General features: G+C 39.1%; 1 protein-coding gene across 1 annotated transcript in view; it reads right to left on the bottom strand.

The window, feature by feature from the left end:
- Nucleotides 1-858: 858 nt before the first annotated feature.
- Nucleotides 859-22,903, bottom strand: part of OCA2 (OCA2 melanosomal transmembrane protein) — a 181,291-nt gene continuing 159,246 nt past the window's right edge. The window contains exon 23 of the mRNA XM_075491924.1: nt 859-946. Within this exon, the coding sequence (XP_075348039.1) occupies nt 859-946 (88 nt within the window). The remainder of the gene's footprint in view (nt 947-22,903) is intronic.

Genomic DNA, 22,903 nt, shown 5'->3' with positions numbered 1-22,903 from the left:
GAAAGTTTGACCTGTTCTGGCAGCCAATAATACAAAACAATATATGTGGTTTAACACATTATTATCAGAGAGAAGGAAATCAAAGCCAAAGTATGACCTCATTCTTCCATATAGTGTATTAACCTATTAAAAGATTTAGGGTACTCCATCACGGAAGTGAATTAATAATTAAATGGAAGATGTCCGGTGCTTTATCATATTTTATGTCTGTACTTTGGTAAGAAGAGGGGCATTAGTTTATTCTAAGAAAAAAAGCAGCTTAACGCTGATTAGGAGCTTTCAGATGAAAAACAAAGCCTCCATAGAATGCAATCCCGGTTCCAAAATAATAATTCCTTCCACAGCACATTTTCAGGAGATGTGTTTATTTTTAAATTTAGATAATGATACATCCTTCATAGTGTACAGACTTTCTGCTTAACTGTCTATTATTACAACTTGAATATTAGTTACTTTAATACAAATAGCTAAATACATTGACAAATTAAGCCCTAAAAAGAAATTACTGAACATCTGCTATTGTGAATGAGTTTTTCATCTGTGACTATACTTAGACTGTGTCAATACAAACTTTCAGGGACAACATATTCCCTTGTGATGGTGTCTTTTCATCTGCACAATAATTGTATTCATAATTAAATATATGGATTCTTTTAATTTTGATTGTCTAGTTTGCAAATTGTTCACAAAACAGAAGGTTAAGAATGACCAAACCTGATGCTGATGCTGACAATCATTTTGACTGATACCATATGTTGGGGTTTTACACATCTTTTTCCTTTTATATGTGTTCTTAGTGTTCCGATATATAAACTAAATGAAACAGAAAGCTTCTTTGAGTCTTGAAAGTATAAATTACTATGAGTTCCAACCTACTACGACATGAGCAACAAGAAGATAGCACATCCCGATGGTACAGGACACAATCATCATGGGGAAACCTAACCTGAAACAACAATAAAATAAAGGAAAGATCAATAAGGATATAATAGTTTGTTCTCCAAGGAATTTATGAAAAGAAAATTTTAGTTATCCTACACATTTCAAGCTTTGAATATACTTATAGCAGTGGCAAAAACATGGATGTACTACAAGTATGACAATGTATAGGAGTCTAATATTCAAGTTCACATTTCTACTTCTGGCCTATTTAAGAGACAGGTGGTCAAAATTAGCATAATTTCATTGGTTTCAGGGCATCTCTTCCAATTTACTCTGTCTCAGAATCTGGCATGCCTTGTGGTTTTGTCTGGGTTTTTTTTCCCCAGACAATATGCAATTATACAGGTAAAATAGCAATTCTTACAAATTATGCAGCATTAGAATAGATTATCCAGTGTGTATCATTTCAAATTAGGCGTGTAACCCTGATATGGCACTTTATAACTTAATCTATAGTTGAAACTCATTAAATTGTTTCCCTGTTGATCCATAGCCACATACAGCTAGTATTCCTCTTCCGTACCTCTCACCACGTTTAACAGACTTGAATGGACTATTGGAAATAACTCCCAGGTAGCTGTAAAGGTGCTAACACTTTGCTGTTCTATCAAAACAGCTATTTGGTTTTCACCACAGCTTAAGCTTTTCAGACAACACTTAGATTTTACAGCTTTCTTCAGACTGACAAGCACAGTCAGCAGAGACAGACAACTGGAAAGGATGTTGTGGAGTTGGCCAAGTCCTACTCTGCTAGATTTGTAGGTCTTCCATATGTGTGAAAAGAAGGGAGTCTTCTGAAACTTAAAAGCATTATTGTATGATACTGAGGGACTGAAGAACCACTGCTGTGATAACACTCATTTGTTTTATGTTACTAAAATCATAAGAACTGAGAGGAGAAATGATCATGCCACAAATGACCCTCCTTATGTACTTTCTTTTGTCAAGTTCAGCCAAGGATTTCCATAAACTTCATCAGAGCATGGCAATGTTCTCTGAAGTACAGCATTTCATTTTTTCTCTTCCTTGAAGTAAGACCTGCTTATTACATGTGGGTATACTGGTTGTGCCTTTTTGCCTCGCTTGTTAGGAGCCCTCAGGAAGGTTCCTCGAGCCTGTTTCCCTCTGCCATTGCTGATCAGACCACTGATGAATAGATGTCCATTTAGTAGGTGACAGGAGGACACCATTCTCTGAGCTTGGGTGGATGAATAGCTCCTTTCTTTAGGAAGCTACAGCTAGAAGGGACCTCTTGGGACATTAAGTCTGGCCCCCACTTCCTCAGGGTATGGAACCACTTGCTTAAAATGAAAATTAAACTTCTCAATGGCTCACTGCAGTCTGCTCTTTCTACCTGCAGCTGCAGCATTACTCTAAACCTTGAGATGCTCATGAGTCATGTTTCTTTCATTGCTGCTTTGTTGAGGGAAGCATAGATGTGACCAGCAAAACAGGTGCTTTTACCTTAACAGCCATTGGTTGAAGTTACTGACAAGGGAATTTTACCAGGAATGAGGGTCACTGCAAACATACAAAAATAAACAGCCCTGACCTATAAAGTTTACAGAATAATTAGGAAACCAATAAAACCCAAACACTCTAAAGAAAATATTGGAATTATTTTAGTGAAGAACAAGCTTGTCCATAATGCCTGCTTCGTGGCTGCTCTTGACCCATTATCAAAGTGAGCCCATCACACATACCAATAGAAATAGAGGCAAGCCAAGAACAAAAGAAAACCTTTCAAGGCTGGGAATGTACAAAGGGCAAGACTGTCAGGGCTGACAGATCATCTCGTTTCTGTTTCCTTGACATCCCCCTGAAGAAGGCAGCGTGTCCCTGTGTCCATGACCAAATATTGCCTGTGAGATCTGCCCCAGAAGGACAGTTCCCATGCCCAGCTCCAGAGGCTTTCTCCTCCATCTTCTGGGATTTAGGACCTGGTGTGCTGTCCTCTTCTGCCATTCTGCTAATAGGCATTATTATTGCTGTTCTGGCTTCAAAGGCATTAATGTTCAGCGGTATTTGGAATTGAGAAAGGAGAAAGGAGAGGAGGAGAGAGAAGGAGCGGGTGTGTCCAGGTGGTGAAAGGTATGAAGAATTGTTAGAAAGGGTCATAGGATTGTCACAGCTTTCAAATATTTCCTGAAAAGTCTGAAGTGCATTTAGAAGATTTATTTTTGTTTTTTGTTCATATGAACAGACATAAGTACACTGCAGATAAGTGTTATTTCTTTTCCATACTGACTGGTCAGATCCTTGCTTTTGAATGACTCATTACTTGAAAGAGCTGAATCATTATTTAGTCACTAAACTATGATCAAGCTGATAATATTGTAAAATAGCAGAGCTAAAGCATCTCTTGGAATTATTTTAGAATAACAAAATTAATTTGATGGCTAGCCAGCTGCTTCCCAGACCCTTTCCTTCCTTCTCTCAGCAAATCTGATCTCTGGACCGCCCTAATCTCACTTAGATAAAAGTGTCCAGATAGGAAAAAAAGCAAACCCAGCAATGGCTGTAGGAATAAAATAGCATGGCTAAAAAAACCTCCTACACCCTTCAGTATATATAATGAAAGCTCCCTGCAGCTGTATCCACATGACAGGCTGGTGAACCGGAGATTGCTACAACTCTCATAAGAAAACTGGCTGTTTGACAGAAAACAGAATTTTATTGACCTCACAGTTAGCAAACAATAAGCTGGTACCAGGAAGAGTGGGGACAGCAGAGATCTTAATCTGTACTAATGCAACCTAACAAACCTCCCTGGAGAACACCCAGCAGCTCAGCAATGAATGGCCATATAACTCCTTCATGAAGACTGGCAAGGGGAGGGAAGGATCCAAAAAGATTCAATGGCTACTCGACCATTGAAAAGAGAACAGAAAAGCTAGCTCCAGCTTGGAGGAGGTCCGTGCAAGAAAATGGATGAATTATACAAGGCCACATAAAAACGTGCAGGAATTGTAATCATACCCCCACTATCACAGTGCCAGTCAAATGTGTAGCTGGAGCCAGACACATCCAGTCTGAGGAGGAACCTCATTTCATTTAGTGTGGATGCATGCATAGGGCACAACTATGAAGCCATGATTCTCATTTCATGGACAATTACTCCTCAACTTGAGGCCTGAATTTCAGGCCCACTGGCCTGAGCACTAATGTAATTGGATCAAATTCAATGTGGAATTTGTGTACCAGAGAGAGAGGAATCAGAATCAGAGAATCAGAGAATGGTTTGGGTTGGAAGGGACCTTTAAAGGTCATCTACTCCAACCCCCCTGCAATAAGCAGGGACATCTTCAACTAGATCAGGTTGCTCAGAGCCCTGTCCAACCTGACCTTGAATGTTTCCAGGGATGGGGCATCTACCACCTCTCTGGGCAACCTGTTCCAGTGCCTCACCACCCTCATTGTAAAAAATTTCTTCCTTATATCTAGTCTAAATCTACCCTCTTTTAGTTTAAAACCATTACCCCTTCTCCTATTGCTACAGGCCCTGCTAAAAAGTCTGTCCCCATCTTTCCTATAAGCCCCCTTTAAGTACTGAAAGGCTGCAATAAGGTCTCCCCAGAGCTTTCTCTTTTCCAGGCTGAACAACCCCAACTGTCTCTGCCTGTCTTCATAGGAGAGGTGTTCCAGCCCTCTGATCATTTTTGTGGCCCTCTTCTGGACCTGCTCCAGCAGGTCCATGTCTTTCCTGTGCTGAGGACCCCAGAGCCAGACACTGTACTCTAGGAGATAAAGCTCAGTCAGTAAGTCTTAGTTGCTGCAGAGTTAATCAATTACTTGAGTTGGTTCAGCGCCCTATTATGCTATTATACTACCCATTGCTCTCCCCCAAAGGAAGATACAGCTCCTGTCCCAGGCCACATACAACACAATGATTAGTTACCTATGTTTTCTTTAGTTATATCAAATCTAAGAATGGATTTTAAATAATGTAAAAACTACTTCCAGAAACATTCATTTTCAGCATACTCCTTGGAGTCAAAAAGCAGCATGTCATTCAGATGCTCCTGCCCAGGAAAAAGGATCAGCAGAGTTTAGAAGTCATAAAAGCCTTTCTTGTGCTTAAAAGTTCAGATTCATAAGAAACACTAATTAGCATCTTTGGCATAAAAATACATTTTTACGTGAGCTTGTAACAGCATCTGATGTGACATTTTTATACACAAACTAAGGGAACAGGGCAGATGGATCCTGCACTGGGCAGCCTTTTCTTCCCTCTCCCTCCCTGCAGACAGGCAGGGAGATACACACGTACTGCATGGTACAGAAGGTTCATCCCAACGCTCCACAGCCAGCTCAGGGAGTTTTCACCGCTGCAGAGAGGAAGCGGGGTCAGACACAAGCAAAGGATGGATGACAGGATCTGGCATTCACCCCACTCTTCCCTCCTCCTATTCGTACTAGAAGCTTACACATAAAACTGCGATCTAAATTAAATCGCACAGCTTAAATATACACAACAAGCAGATGTTAGTTCAGTGAGAGATAGTGAGAGCATTTCAAGCGGGAGCCCCAGGGATTTGTCATGGACAAAGTTTTACTTATTAATAACTTCAGCGATCCAGTAGTGAAAAGCTTGCAAATTGCCCCAGCATGGGAGAGATGCCAGACTCTGTGGAGAACAGAATTCAGCATGTTCTTAACAAATTAAAATGAGAATTTGAAATGAACAAGATGAAACTCTGTGAAGGTAAGTGTGAAGTATGTATTAGAAGTCAAATGGGGGCACAAAAACAGCAAGGAAAGTGAAGCTTTTCACTCGTAATGACCTAGTTATTTCTGATCCTGCCTCGCTACAAGATTTCTGGCCCTGTATTGACTTAGAAGAAAAGGAAACACTTAGAAGAAAAGGAAACTGGTGTATGATTATTCCAGGAATAAATCCCATTTTTAATGAGTATCTACAGATGTGAATATTACAGTTTTCTTAGGTTATCAGTTTATTCAATATTATTTGCAAAGCATTTGGGGTCTGAATTGCATTTTCCTGGACAAACTGATCTCTTACAGTACCTTGCTCTATTTTGTGATGCTTCAAGAGCCAGCAGGACCCAGGATGTACAAGACCCAGGTTCAGTGCCCGGTTCCGCCTAATTTGGGACGTGACATATGAAAAGTTCCCACCCATAAAAATCACACCTACAGGCACTGCCTTCCTTGACAGCTCATAATGTGCATCCTCGGGGCGATCTGTGGAAGAACCATGCCTCCAAGGAAATAGGGAACCTTCAGTGGTTCCTCAGTGAAAAAGCAACAGCAGAAGTCTCCCAAGACAAAACCACTGGCAGTGAAAGAAGCCTGGTGATAGCCAGGGGTAAGAGTTAAAAATGAGTTAAAGCTAACTTCTACTCCCACTTGTATTTGCAATTTAATGTACAATTTAAACTCAACTGGTGGAGTTTGCATCAGACTTAAAATTTTGCTTTTCTTGCTTCATGTCAGTTTCATACTGCAAGCTCTGTAGAAAATACAACCTCAGCTTTGTAGAAGAGGGACCTGGGGGTCCTGGTGGACGCCAAGTTGAATATAAGCCACCAATGTGCCCTTGCAGCAAAGGCGGCTAATGGTATCCTGGGCTGCATTAGGAGGATTATTGCCAGCAGGTTGAGGGAGGTGATCCTTCCCCTCTACTCAGCTCTGGTGAGGCCGTGCCTGGAGTGCTGGGTCCAGTCCTGGGTGCCCCAGTACAAGAGACACATGGACATACTGGAGAGAGTCCAACAAAGGGCCACAAAGATGATTTAAGGGACTGGAGAATCTCTCCATGAGGAAAGGCTGAGACAGCTGGGACTGTTCAGCCTGGAGAAGAGAAGGCTCAGGGGGAAACTCGTCAATGTGTATAAATGCCTGAAGGGAGGGTGCAAAGATGACAGAGCCAGGCCCTTCTCCGTGGTGCACAGTAACAGGACAAGAGACAATGGGCACAAACTGAAACACAGGAGGTTGCCTCTGAACATCAGGAAACATTTTTTTACTGTGAGGGTGACCGAGCATTGGCACATGTTGCCCAGGGAGACTGTGGAGTCTCCATCCTTGCAGATATTCAAAAGCCATCTGGACACAGTCCTGGGCAACTGGCTCTAGGTCACCCTGCTTGAGGGGGACCTCCAGAGGTCCCTTCCAGCCTCAACAATTCTGTGATTCTCACACACCTGCTTGTTCCTCTGTTATTCAACACAGGATAAGAAAGCATCATCTGCACACCTGCAGATTAGCATGTCATCAGAAAATATTTAACGAAGGACAGATGAGAGACAATACTTCTCATTCTTGGACAGTCTCTCATCATATGCAATGCTTTGCTCTGGAAGTTTGGTAATCACAAGATCATTTTTAAAAGAACGTCTAAATGCCAACAAAAACAGCCTCAAAAAAGAGACTCAGGTGTGGGTATACTTAGAAGATACATAAAGTTATTTCTGAATGAAAGGAAAGTTACACCTTCTCATGGTTTAGCCCCAGTCGGCAACTAAGCACCACACGGCCGCTCGCTCACCATCCCCCCCCCGCCCCTGGTAGGATGGGGGAGAGAAAAGAGCAAAAGGAAGAAAACTCATGGGTTGAGATAAGAACAGTGTAATAATTGGGGAAAAGAAAATTATTATTATTATTATTATTATTATTAATTATTATTATTATTATTAATAATAATAATAATAATAGTAATGAAAAGGAAAACAACAGGAGAGAGAGAGGGGAACAAAACCCAGGGAAAAAAAATAAGTGATGCAACCGCTCACCACCCGCCGACCAACACCCAGCCAGTCCCTGAGCAGCGATCGCTGCCCTCCGGCCAACTCCCCCCAGTTTCTATACTGAGCACGACGCCATATGGTATGGAATAGCCCTTTGGCCAGTTGGGGTCAGCTGTCCTGGCTGTGCCCCCTCTCAGCTTCTTCTGCACCTGGCAGAGCATGGGAAGCTGAAAAGTCCTTGACTGGTGTAAGCACTACTTAGCAACAACTAAACCATCAGTGTGTTATCAATATTATTCTCATACTAAATCCAAAACACAGCACTATACCAGCTACTAGGAAGAAAATTAACTCTATCCCAGCCGAAACCGGGACACATCTTTTAATGAAGTTTCATAACTCAATTTGCAAAGTAACTCATTTATATTTCTTTTCAACAAAAGGGTGTAATCACAATATTCATGCATCTTAATGAGAAGAATATATCATAACCCTCATGAACTGAATTCCAGAAGGGTGGTTTTTTTAAATGGAAGATGGGACAATTTTACCTTGATGAAGAACAGAACTCAACTAGTTAATAAAAGTTATATAGGTCTACGTAAGTTATAGTCTCATGCAATACAGCTCTGTGAGCAAGTTCTTTTTCTGTATCTCAGCTAGGGTTACATAAGAGTGAAATTCTTTTTTGGGGAAAAAGGGGAGAGGACATAATTACCTTTATAAATGTAAGACTTGCTTGTGAATATTGTCGTTTCTGAAGTTCTCCATATTTTTTCAGATTTATCCAAAACAATCTATAAATTATTTGTACTAGCTTTCTTAGATATATAGTTCATTTTCATTGTGATTATTTGCTGCCAAATTCTCCTATGGAGAGATATTCTCAAAAGTTTATTTTGACTTTTTATCCTAGTAGTCAAAAAAAGAAAACTTCAGAATACCTTGGGGAAAAAAATAATCCATTTTTATTAGCTCTATTGATTAATTCCCTACCTTTTTTCTTTAGCTTTGGGAAGGAATGGAATCTGAAAGGAAAGATTTTTAAGTTGCTGTCTGCCTTGCTCTCAAAGCCACTAGGAATTTTCCTCTTGATCAGTTTCTCTGTTCTTATTATATCTGTCATCACTTTCCTGTCATCCTAGTTCTTCTCTCTCTTTCTTTCAATGCAGACTACCTTATGTGTCTCCTGTCATTTTAGTTGTGTCAAACTTCCCATCATTCCAAGTCATTGACATACTGATCCAGTTTATCCAAAAGGAAAGTAAGGACTTTACTAACAGCTTAAAGAAAACAGATTCAAAATGTTTATCACATGCCCATGACCCCTTCAAATCCAGACACCTGTTGTAGCTCAGAAAACAGGTGGCTAAAACTGCAAGTGATCATTAATTCAACATTAAATTGCTGTGAATTTCATATAGTCTGGAATTACATAAAAATTACAGTGTGGTTACCTACTAGTTACCATACACAGGAGCTACTGTGTAATTTAAATCACAGAACAAACCCTATAATCCTATTTTCTTCTGATTGCTAAAATTATAATAATTTCCCATGATATTCTATCTGTTTTGAGTCTATGCCAAGATTTCCCATAGAGTCACTGCTGGGAGTGAACCTGAGATAGGGAAAATCAGATCCTGAGTGAGAAAATGTAAAGGTGTTAGGTTTTGCCTCAGACAGTCTAGAACATCCTTCTGAAGGTGTTTTGCTGCAACCTCAACATTTTTACATGTGGAACAAGCAATGGGCCTTTCCTTGACCTTCTAAAATTCTGATTATCTAAAGAAAAAAGTGCAAACTTTCATTGTAAGAGAATAGTTGGTCTGCCAGCTCCACCTGGCAGATCCAAATGACTATAGATAGAATATTTGTTGCAGTATCTGTCTAGGTCTCTGTGGTACAACTGAGATGAAATACAGGACTGTCAGAACAAGTGACTCTGATATGAACTACCTGAACTATCCAAAACCTACTCATACATGGTAAACTAGCAACCTGTATGAAACACCATGAGTAAAAAATTGAAAGCCACATCAATTTTAGTAAAAAAATACTGTAACTGATTATTTAAAAAACCAGCAAGACACTAGTTATTAGATGACAACAGCATCTAACCTTTTTTTTAGAACTAAACATACAGCTCCAATGGGAAATGGTGAAATCCTGCAGACAGCAAGGAAAGAACAGAGCTCAAGCACAGAAACAAACCTGAAAACACAGATAGAACTAACGGTGACATTTTACTGGGGAAGAGCAACATAACACTGCAAAATTTGTGGAAGTTATTTTTCCCACTATCCTTGTGATTCTAATATCCCTTTAACTGAACAAATTTGTATTAATAATTTAGCAATGTGCACAAGGTTTTCAAAACCTTGTATCTAGGTGACAAAGGGGGAAAAACCAGTAGCTTTCCACATTTAGCCTTAAGGGCCCCATGGCCAACATAAACACCCAACATTTAAATGGGAAAGGGAATTACTTTAGTCAAGCTCATTGCTGTCACTGGATGTAAAAGAAGCTAGATTCAGACCTTTGCACATGTTGGGATGCATTTTACTAAATTTACATAGCATGCTCAAATCCAGATTACCTGGCTCTATAGAGTAGGTCTTGGTGGGATGTTATTATAGAGACATGCACAAGCCAATGGCCTGAAAAATGCCTTAAACTTAAATCACTTGTTTAAGCATAGGAATAATTGCATCCTAACTTAGAAACCACATTTAAGTGTTTTGCTGGATCAGGAGCCAAACGGACAAATCAAGTGACCCCAGATATCTCATCTGTAGTCTCTTTTGCAAGATATCCAAAGGCTGGCAAGTCAATATAATGATAAGACAGTATGATTCCCTGTGTACCCCTCTTTGCTTCACCCATAGAAGTTTTGGCTTTTCTCCATCTATCTGCCCTATGGCATGAAACACCTGTCAGAGTCTCCAACAGACAAGTTGCAGCTTCAAGTGAAAATGTAGTTACTCTTGACATGAATGATACAATTACCCAAAGCAACTCACAAGATTGCCCCAAGTTAACACTGCTTACTTTCTACCTGACTTCTGATATGTAGAGTGAACCAACCATGTTTGAACATGTCATGCATATCCTTTTCCCGAGAAGGCTTGCACCAACCAACCTTCAGCCAAGGTGAGAGCCAGGAAAACAGAGAGCAGAGGAAGCTCTGCTCTGTATAGTCCATTTAACAGAGTATATTATCTTTCTTTTCCATCAACAGATACTCCCAAGAAACATACAGTATACAATGCTAAAGCTCCAGAGCAAGCTGTCAAAACTATAGAAGTTTATCATCAAAGCAATAATTCCATTCTTTGCCAGGCAGTGTTGTTATGACTATTTGAAAACAAGTGATCTTATATGCTGTATGTTGGCAAAAAGGAATATGTCACAGACTGAATTTTAGCTCTGTCTTTAGTCAGATGATTTTTCTCGGTTTTGCAATGTAACATACTTGATTTTGTTTCTAACATTTGTGCTCCAAAGACACCAAAACATTGCAAACACAGTGTTTATTGTTAGTGCCAATGTGCAGCTAGACAAATTGTTTACCACTACATTTACCAGAGTTGAGATGAATTCTGCAAACTTAAATTTGCACACCTTCTAGCAAATTCTACTGGTAAACTTAGTTTAAATAGTTTCAATTCACATGAGTTTCTGGTCCATTAATGAAAAAAATTATTTTTTTTTATTGCCAAGACTATTTGAGTCCCCAGATAGTCCCTAACAATCCATTACTTAGTGCTTTAATATGAAAATCCTAGAGGCAGGGTAGACTTTCCATTCCTTATTAGGGGAACATGTTCTATATAGACAGGTAAGTTCCCTTCCTGCCTACTGAAGAAGTAGGGCATGCTATGATAAAGTGTGGCATAAAGATTCAAGATGATCTGCTAGTGATTTTTTGAGGTTATCACAACTTCATGTCACCCTTGGATCTGTCGTTGTGTATTAGCAATATATTTGCTCTCCAGATCCTTCAGGCAGACCCCAGAACAAGTTTAGTCCTCAATTTGTTGCTTCTGGTTTTGTTATGAAAGCTTCACGGCATTCTAAAATCTAGGAAATGCAAACATATGAAATTGATTCAGGTCCTTGAGAAAGCCATACTTATTCCTCTCCCACACATCTGTGTAATGAGGTGTAGTTGTGAGTCTGAGCTTAAGAAGATTAAAATCATCATGGATGATGTGCTGGGATAGAGTTAATTTGGCTAGGATAGAGTTAATTTTCTTCATAGTAGCTAGTGTGGGGCTATGTTTTGGATTTGTGCTGAAAACACTGTTGATAATACAGGGATGTTTTAGTTGTTAAGTAATGTTTACACTAGCCAAGGACTTTTCAGCTTCCCATGCTCTACCAGGCGCACAAGAAGTTGGGAGGGGGCACAGCTAAACTGACCAAAGGGCTATTCCATACCATATGACGTCATGTTCAGTATATAAAACTGGGGAAGAAGAAGGAAGGGGGAGACATTCGGAGTGATGGCGTTTGTCTTCCCAAGTAACCATTACGCGTGATGGATCCCTGCTTTCCTGGAGATGGCTGAACACCTGCCTGCCCATGGGAAGGAGTGGATGACTTCCTTGTTTTGCTTTGCTTGTGTGCGTGGCTTTTGCTTTCCCTATTAAACTGTTTTTATCTCAACCCATGAGTTTTCTCACTTTTACTCTTCTGATTCTCTCCCCCATCCCACCGGGGGGGAGTGAGCAAGCGGCTGGGTGGGGCTGAGCTGCCGGCTGGGGTTAAACCACGAGAGATGACTAGAAGAGAAAATCAATGAAGTATGTCTTCTCCGACAGTATTTTAAGAGACTCATGTACTGATTGCGAGTATAAACCTCAGTATTCCTGGTAGTGAATTGTTCTCATTAATTGTTTTAATGGTTCTGATACAAATATTCTACTAATGAGATAGATTTATACAAAACTAGTGAGATTTACTGTGAAAAAACGAATGCATTAGGACTGCTGAAATAGGTTTTGCAATGTTTACAGTTAGTGTTTCTGTATTTTATGAAACATTTAACATATTGTAAACTAACTTTTGATGATTATATGCTTTTTGCTTTGCAAAAAGCAAATTCGAGGCTTAGCCACGCTTTTGTTAAAAAACCTTTTTATAGTTCAAACCTCTTTGCTATAGAAATTTCTCACAAAATAAAGTGGAACAATTCATGAAACAAACTGTATCTACAAAAAATTTTTAGACTACATTATTTTCCTACATAGTCTAAACAAACCAAAGATAACAGGTATGGCAGAAATTAACTGTGATTTATTTTAGTTCCAAACTGTTTCAAATTAAAGAACCTTTACTTACTCCGTATTATCTTGCTTTTTCTCAGTGAGGATTCAGGAATGGAAGTTGCCTGAATGTTATCTCCATGAATGTGTTTAATCCCAGTCCTCACAAATGGTATCTTGGGGCACTCTTTTTTAGTTTCTTTTTTTTTTCCCCCCAATGTGCTCTTTTATTTTGATTAAAGCACAAGATAAAAGAAAAATGACATTTTACAGTAGAGATTAATCAGTCAATTCTTTAATAATCTCAACAGAGCACTCTCAACTATTCTAAAAGCCTTGGACTTTGCTAAAAAGCCAGATGCTACATAAGAAAGAATATGTTCCACCCCGTTTCCCTCTCCTCTTTCTCCCCGCTTTGAGACTCCCATTCATGTGCCATATAATGTGACGACAGAGAACTCATGTACAGCAGTTTACCAGGACAAAGGAGCAATGTAATTGCATTTTGAATTAAAAAATAGAAGGATGTTTCCTGTGCACTAATGATTATTTTTCATTATGAACTCAGCAGATGCCTCCTGATAAAAGGTTGTGGGTGTTGTAAGGCCAGTGAACTTTCCACCACAAACCCTATGCTTTAGGCCACCCAGTATAAGACAAGAGCAGAGTGGAGATTTTCATTCCAGCAGGGTGCACTTGGAGGCTTCTCTCCAGCTCACCATGAAATGCCAACCAAAGGCAAATAGGGGGGCAGCTGGAACCTCCCAAGCCCTCTCTGCCATCATGTTGCACTGCAGTGTACAGGTCTTCCTACCCCAGAGAAGCCATAGATCTGAGCTCTTATGCGCTCACTACAAGGAAAGCTTTTATTAACCACAGGTCTAATTTTAAGTGCACTAGCAAAATAAGGTTAAATAAAGTGAATCCTATTCTAAGTGTATCAGTTCCTCAGCACATTAAAGATCCCATATACAAAGCATTAGACAAATAAATACTATACAAATATATCCCTCCAGACTGTCACAGTTATATACCAACATTTCTTATGAGATGAAAGAGGAGACCTAATGGACAAGATCGAAATGGTGTAGTATAGAGAGGCAGATAAGTACCACTAGCAGGATGTTTTAACATGGGGTAGCTACATGACCAGTTCACAGATGTTGAAAGTCAATCAGAAGCATGAACTGGGTTCACTGTCTAATTGTTATAGATGGCAGATAACCCTTAAGGTGCTTCAAGTTGAAAGGTCAAAGCTTGAGAAAGTCCAGTTCCTAAAAATGAAAAAGTTTTCAGAAGTTTCTTTGAGAAAGACCACATTCGTCCCAGTGTTGTCATCTAACCCACACCACCATGAACATTATTGAGGCCTGCATTGGCAATAAGTATTACAGAGTGACTGAAGTGAGAGGAAAACAGGTATAAAATAATTAGATTTTTTAAAATTATGAAGACATTCTATTATCTTCATATTTTCAACAAGTGGGTGAAAACTAAGCTGGTTGCTTCACAGACTTCTGCCTCCCTCCTCCCACCTCCATCTCTGCAGTGGAAGAGCTGGACTGCTGCTCCAGGAATGCAAGGGTGCACCAGCCACCCACCTGGGCATTGATTCATAGGCCTACCCTTAGCTCATAACATGACACAGGAGTGTCATGGAAGTTCCCCAGCAAGTGAGTTATGCAGGAGATCAGATGGTCTGGGCCAACCATTTATACCAAGGCTACATGCACCCTAGTCTTCCTCCTTTATTGTTTTATGTGTTTCATTTTCTTTTGAACAGCTTGGACAGTCAAATGGTTGGTTTAAGGGTCGTCAAGTGATTCTGAACCATTCCTAAGTCCCACCACAGAATCACATTATTATCTTTCTGAAATATCAGGATCATTGTTTCAGATAAGTTTATGACATTTTTCATTTTAATTTATTTCTCTGGATTTGGCCTTTTCAGCTAAGGTCAATAGACTTTTGAATTTTCTGTCTTAGAAACAGAAGGTACAGTGATGCATTCTGATGCATTTCAGCTGTCATTATGAAACAAAATGTTAAGCAAAAGCTTGGCATTAATATCTTTACAGTGCTAGAAATGGAATGCGAATTTCTCTTGACTGTTTGGAATAGGGTTCTTTTTTTTTTTTGGGGGGGGGGGGAATGTTTCCCATTTGCTTTAGAAAGTCTATTCTTTAGATAATTTCCATGGTACTAGGAAAACAATTTACCTGTATGGGTGCCACTTAGTTTTGAGCTTCTAACAGTTTTTGTTCAGCCTTCATTATCAGCAAGTAGTAAAGAAAAGGCTTAATAATAAACAAACTCAGGGGAAAAAAAAACCCAAATATTTTAAAAATTATTTAGTAACATATGTCACACAGTACTACAAAGGGAAAAAAACCCAAAACCATAATTCTTTTTCAAAATTTTCCTAGGATGAATTTTTCCCTTTTTTTTACTAGACTTTTTCAAGGCAAGTAGAATGAAATGGATCCGTAACAAAAAAAAAAAAAAAAAAAAAAAAGAACCTGCAAAACCTTGTCTGTTTTTCAGGAATAGGTTTTGTACCTTCTCCCAAAAAAGCAGCTCTTAGTCACTATCATTTTAAAACTAATGTCATTACATAACTATTACCATTTTAGCCTATTGAACTGCTACATATCTGCTTAAAACTTTAGAGTACTCCTATTTAAGTAACCCTCACTGAAGCTGAACAACTACAAGTGTTGACCAGGAAGTTGTTATTCAAGTGGTTTATTACTGCTGTTTAAATTAATGCAATCCCCCTGAATGTAAATATAATCAGGAAGATAATAATTTTTAAAAGTTATCAAAAACCACTGCTAAGTCCAAGCAATAAAAAAGCAAAGAATATAGTAAATACTACCATATCTTTTGTGTGAGAAATAATATCTAGTTTACACAAGGAAATAAAAATCTATTTACTATTCCATGAAAAACACTACTTCCTTTGAGCAGTTCTAATTTCAAATGCATTATAATGAAAATAACATAAACATTAAATCCTCCTTTCTTCTGATCATGTTGGGAGACACCACGATAGTCTGTTTGACACATTATTTAGTAACAGGGGGAAAATCACCTTGCTAGTTCTATTAAAAATATGGAATTATTTGAGAAAATGAAATGCCATGTAAAACTATTATTTTGATGTAATTCCAAAAGTCTGTATGATGCTTTGGCAAGCAAACATGAAGCATGGGATAAAGCAGGCTCGAGCTGAGGAGAATTAATATACTCTCTTAAGAAGCCTTATTAGTCAGGGTTCATATGGCAAATGTATATAAGCTTCATACTGACAGCATTCTCTGCGTTTCCCAGACTTCATGTCTCTTCCTGCCATTTGTTACCTTTGTGTTTGGATCTCTTGCAAATTATTTTTCAAAACAATGTTTAGAGATACAGAATTGCTCCAAGCAAATGTTCTCAATCCAGCACTTTCTGAATAATTCTGGTAATTGCTAAAGTACCGTATTTAATTAGAAAATCACTTTCTAATTTCAATAATCTTTGAATAAGACTCTTGTTCAGCAACTGTAGTGACTGTCTAATCAAATTGAGCATGTTGTAATTAACTGGAAACTTAGCACTTGATGTAATAACTATATGAAGCTGCAAAAAGTAGGATTTTTTTTAATAACAAAAACTATTTATACCAGCACATATGACATTACACATGTGAGAATTCAAATATGTCTTGCTCAATACAGACAACTGTATGTGAATTTTATATCAACTCCCAGGTGGAATACACAGAAACTGAGTTAAGACAGTTTGGCTTTTTATCTCTCCAAGTCAAATTACAAAAAGCATGGAAATGAGCAAGCACTTCACTAATTCTTCTCTACTTACAGTCATCTCTCCTTGGCTGAACTTGTTCCCTTCTCAAACTCCCCTTCCTCCCTTCTCTCAGCAGCTCACTTATCCCCAGCTTAAGACACACAGTTTGTCAGAACAGGGCATATCTTCCACCCGGCTGTCTACGAGCTCAAAAGCCGTTGTTCCTGAGTGTACAGCTCATACTCTGCCCCTTACTGAAGGCAGTGGTGGCCTCACACCTTCCCATAAAATATGTGATCTTCCAGTAATCAGAAAGGCCAGTGGTGGCAATAACCAGCCAAGACCTTCAAGAGGATCTGAAGATTTGGTCCTCCAGCTAGGAAATGTCATCCAGACTGAAGTGAGAAAGGAGATTTTCAGTCCAGTCTCAAAATCATGAGTCACACCTGGGCTCATATCACTGTGCTCTCATTTCAAGGAGTAGTAGGGTGACTGACCAGTTACTTGTTTCTTTAAACTCCAAAGACACAAATGATGAATTTATGTTTAACTCTAATTAACAATAAGCAGCTGAATAAAACACTCTAGCCAAATCATCATTACAATGGCATCAGTTTCTTTATATAGAAGCTCTTGGCCACAGTCCCTCCATGTTAATCATTCCTCCCTGCATCTCCGTAAAGCTGAGTGCCACCTCTGCTTTGCTGCCTGCTATTCCCCAATTATTTTTGTTTTGCCTTTTGATGCTATCTCTAATAAAGACCATTCCACACCCTCTCCTGTCTGTTTCACCACAGCTATCCTTACAAAGGCAATTCATGTATATGTGAGAAAAGAATACATGCTGTGGGACACATCCATACAAGTCTACATCTGAGCTACTGGCCTTTCTAGGACAGAATTTGTTTGACTTTTATTAGTTGTTTGTGTTAGGATGAAATGAATCTCCTTCTAAAGGTTATTTCTCTCCATTGACTACAATGAGAGCTGGGTGTGGAAATAAAGATATCAACGCTGTAGAATAGAAAAATGAGGTGAGATGAATCTTTCCTTTACTGACAAGCAGTTCTATGAACACTGGAAAATAATGAAGCCTTATTTCCTACCAATTTGTGTCTTAAGTTTGATTGACTTTCTGTCTAAGTAGAAAGCTCCAGCTGAAGCTTTCTTCCGTAACTTATAATGATGCTCACCTGCATGGATTTTTTCAGTGTGTAAAGAAGTGTGGGCTCAGACTGCACTTTCCCTCAGTGGGAATACTCATAGGGTTTCTTTTCCTCTTCCCAGCCACTGACTTTCATGAAATTTCAGGGATTTTAATTATATCTGAGAAATCAAGCCCCCTTTCCCCACCATCCTCTCCCCTGTCAAAAGTGTTTGAAGTTGATAAGCACATTCAGCAGTTATTAGGTGGGAAACACAGAGACACATTCACAGCAGTATGACTGCACAGGGAACCAGATGAAAAGTTAGGCTTTGATGGAAAGAAAGGAACAAAAAGCTTTTCAAAAGCATTCCTTTTTTTGAAACATACTTGTTACAGGTAGATAACTGATCTCGAGATGTGCCAAAGGCTTACCTTGATGTAACTCAAGAATGATTAGAGAAAGGGATCTAGCTTTGCATGTGCTTACATTATATAGTTCTAGTCTCCAACTTATTGTCAGAATGCTTGTAGGCGTGGGAAGGTAACGGGGAAGAGAAAGAAATGTGAAGTTAGAAGTCGGCATGAATTAGCATACATTTTGACTTGAAATCTCATGCAATCCCTAAGGAATTGTTAAGTTAAATATAAAAACTAAAATTCAGTTATTAAGTTATAAAAAAGAAAAATTATTATCACAATTCAGTTGTAAATTTCAAGGTGATCTTAACAAGTGTGCTGCTGTTGACATTCCCACAGTATATATCTCAGACTTCAATAAGAAATAGAAAAGTGAAGTTCCATTTACCGGAATATTTTAAAACTGCTGTATGACTTAATAAATTATCTCTAAAACAGTTAAAATAAAAGGAGCATTTTAATCAGTTTACTACTCAGACATATACATACTGAACATGAAAACATTGCTGAAGTAGGGAATAATTTATCATTTTTGTTCAAAGTGACAATACTTCTGCATGCAGTTTGTATTCTGAATAGCTACATATTCTGAACACTGTTCAGAAATCTCACAAAGCCAAAAATTAATATTCCAGCAGTGTACCTCATAACTGAAAAGTCAAATTATTCTTATGATGAAGAATAATATCTGCCACAATACAAAGAACAAGTGAGCTGCTTGTATGTCTTGGTTGAAATTATTAAACATGAAAAATGTATTTAAGGGTTTTTTGTAAATGCAACTACATCATTAGTTTGCACCAAATATACCGTGCTCTGGTAGTTACAATGGAAATAAACAACTTGCACAAGTGTCACTGAAGTAATTTATTTAATGATAAGCTTCAGCACATATTTAGTATTTCAAATTCTTCTATGCATTGACATACTAATTGCTAGCACTTCAAAATATACACTGACTAAATATACGTTGTGTCAGAAGAATATACTCACTAGATTTTCTGTACAATATTCAAAACATGGGATAATCTTAGTAACCATTGAAGTGAGGAGATACTTATTCTGCAGTCTGACTAGTACAATGACAGAACATCAAAGTCCGTGTAAACATATGAAGCGATTCCAGATTTAACCAATGGCTTTTTGAATGTCAGTGTACCAGACATAAAGCTTCTTTTCCTTGGTATGCATGTACATGCATTTATGGCAGGGAAAGGAAATTAGTTTACCCTGTAAGACAAAAAGCCCTGCAGGGGCAACGAGAAAGATATACATTGCCTGCTGCCTATTTCTCCATGTAAAGAGCATAAATCTTGTGCAATATTCACAGCATCTGGTGGGGTCACCTCAACACTCTAATGCAGGTCATGTAGTTCTCCTCCATGTTAGTGTATATTTATAGGTATCAAAAAATGGGATTTTCCTCAACTAAGCTGTAAACTACTACAGTCAAGTGCAGAATTCATTTTGGGCCTCAGCTTGGCCCTCAACCTGTTTCTTTTTCTTTCTTCAGTCGGTGACAGAAACGTGCACATTTTTTCCAACTATACTTAGTAAGTCTGACAAAAGAGGTTACTTCTTTCTACAACCCTTGCGCTTGCTATGACCCCAAAACACGTAGCAAGGTCTCCCAAGAGTACCAGCACAAGATGACAGCAGAGGTCCCACACGTATAAATACAAATCACAAAAGGTCAATTATTCATGGCTGAAGGGAAGCCTCCTTCAGGGCGAGGCAGAACTGGGTTTAGGGCATAATAAAGAGAGCAAAGAAGATGTATCCAGTGTATGTAAACCACCATATGTATGGTTAAAATGCAAAGGAGGTAAGAAGTTGGTATGAAAAAAGCTGCAGCTCCAATACTAATGATAGCAAATGAAGAGCAGAAAGAAAATTTCTCCAGCATGGGATCCCCCACAACTGATCAATGCCACTACTTATCTGTAGCAGGTCCTTTCTCACCTTTGGTAGAGAAAGAGATCTGTTCTTCTGTTTGCCACTCACAAAGTTTTGCTGCCACATCTCCATAACCACTTGTAGTGTATTATCTTTTACTATATAACTGGGCTAAATACATTACAATTCAAGGAGATGTATTTTCTGTTCCAGCTTCCAATTTGATACAGTTACTGATATTTTAGTGCTAAGCTAACATCCATGCAGATACAATATGACATCTATGATAATCTGTTTATATTGACCACGCAGGAGGTACAGGGCAGGTTAAACACCTCACTTCAGTAGCCTAAATTAGGTGAGATGAATCCTACTCTTTGTATTCATTACTACTGAACAATCTTTCTCAGGATAGAAGTGGGCTGTACAGGTACCATGGTTTTGATCAGCCCTTTTGCAGCACCTCGCCTTTTTACTGTGCTGGACCTAGGCAAGAACTTGGCTCTGTGGTAACAGCAGCTGCACAACTAACCTGGGTGGAGTAGGCAGCTCTGGGTTGAGAACATGCACATGAATGCAATCCTCATGAAACTGCCTGCACAGTAACCTCACCTTGTACGAGCACAGCATATATCAGAAGCAGAATATGTTTCTAAAGGAAGCCAAAAGAAGCGCTTACCAGAAGAAACACAGTGGTATCCACAAACTCAGTTGATATCAAAAGAACAATGAAATATTCTACAATACAGAAAGATTTTGCCTTGACTGTTTCAGTTCACAATCCTGGCAATCAAGAGCAATTTAGTTACCAAACATTATGCTAGCCTCAGGAACTGATAGATAACTCCTACAGTCTCGGAAGTGAACTTCTGTTACATGAATTTATATACCTGCATCTGATTTGGTAATGTATGTTTCTGTGAATTACATTTAAATTAAACAAGCACTGAAAGAAAAAAACGGTGGTATCAGCAACCAACAGATGCAGATATTGCTAGATTAACCAGGTCATTTTGGTCTGAAAATTAGACAAATGGCCCAAGAGCCATTTGCTGTTTTATAAGCAGCCTTGTAATCACCTATCAGCGAGGTACAGCTCCATCTGGCAGAAGACAATTTCTTGCATTAGATTTCTTGTATCACCTCCTGGCTTATGCCACATTACTGAACCATCTCATAAACTCTGTTAGCTTCAACTGAGATATATTAGACCACCAATGTATACTTTCAGCAATCTCAGTCCTCACTGTTTTGTTTGTAAAAATGAGACAGGACCAGCCTTGGCAAAAACAACAACAAAACCAAACCAAAACCAATTCAGTCTCTGATTTTTCCATCTATCTCAGAAAAAAGGTTAAGAGCAATGGTGTGTGACATAGACCTCAGCACAATGAATGAAATGGAGGTCCCTCATCCAGAGCACATGTTTCATCTTCTCTGTTCTTCAGCCAGTCCAGCTCATGGGCCCTTGTCCCCCTGATTCATCAGCACACTTAGAGTCTGAGGCTTACTGGACAGTGGTAACAGCTGTTGCCATAAAATATTAAATCCAACCATCTCCCACACTGAGGGCTCCTGAAAAAAGAGGTATCCTGCCAGTCTGAGGATTTGTTCCATTGTCTCTGAAGGTGCTTGCAGGGTGTGGAAACATTGCCAGTTGGGTTTTCCAGTGTTTGGCTCCAGGGTGCTCATCCCTGGATGTACACCAGTTGACACACATGCCCTAATCTAAAATGAACAAATCATTCCTTTGGCATGAAAACACCACAGGGTTGTTAGTTTTCCACGTTCTGCCATGGCTGCCATTAAAGGCTGGAGTTTTTTTTACAGCAAGACAGCTTTCTTGGGGTGTATGTCACCACAGTTACAGCAAAAATCATAGCACAATGTAGACAGGGTTGAGCTAGCGTTACATCTCAAACAGAGGTACCAGCAGCAGTCTAGTCCCAGCATCACGGAGCTCAGTGCATTCCGCTTCATTAGCCATGTAATTGTGATTATACTGCTACAGCTGATCAAGATCAGGAACATCTGCATTACACTGAAGTCACCTGACATGTCCTGGGCTGTGGGACTCAGCTCCAGATTCAGCCACCTAAACTCAGGTGCCTACTACGTAGACATCTACATGGGAGTCGGCTAAGTTCTCATTGCAGTCAGTGGAGACCCAGACAATACAGCAAATGGAAGCTGCAGAGGTGTCCATCTCATCCTGCTCTGCTACCTGTATTTTGTAAGATGAGGAGCTTATTACATATAGCCTGAGGAAAAAGATATTTTCTTTTTTTTAGTTATTTAAACAGACTGACAAAGTTAAACTTGGAGGTATTTATGTCACCTTTCCCTATTTTTCTATCGTTAAATCATGCCCTCCTTCCACTATGAGTTTGCATAAAGATGCATAAAGCACAGGCTATCTCTTTATAAAAAGCCACCTTTTATGGTAGTGAAATTGAAAGATAAGCCAGACCACTGCATTCTCTCCCACTGTCAACATATTCAAGTGCCCCTACTGTTATCTAAGATTTACTTGCAAAGCAATCCCATTCATCACTCACCCCTAGAGTAGTAAACAACCCTTTTAACCCTTTTAAACTTGGATATTTGGGCTTCTTTTAAAGCAAGGACGCCTTCATTTTGTAACTCTATATTTCAGGGATTTTCTTTGTTTACTGTGAACTACATACTTCCTGATTTTCTGTGATACATATATGGGGCACTGGAATTGC

The sequence above is a fragment of the Mycteria americana genome, chromosome 1 (genome assembly GCF_035582795.1).
Source record: "Mycteria americana isolate JAX WOST 10 ecotype Jacksonville Zoo and Gardens chromosome 1, USCA_MyAme_1.0, whole genome shotgun sequence".
In the NCBI taxonomy this organism is placed as follows: Eukaryota; Metazoa; Chordata; class Aves; order Ciconiiformes; family Ciconiidae; genus Mycteria; species Mycteria americana.
Note: the sequence above shows the minus strand (reverse complement) of the source record. Positions and strands in the feature narration are given on the sequence as shown.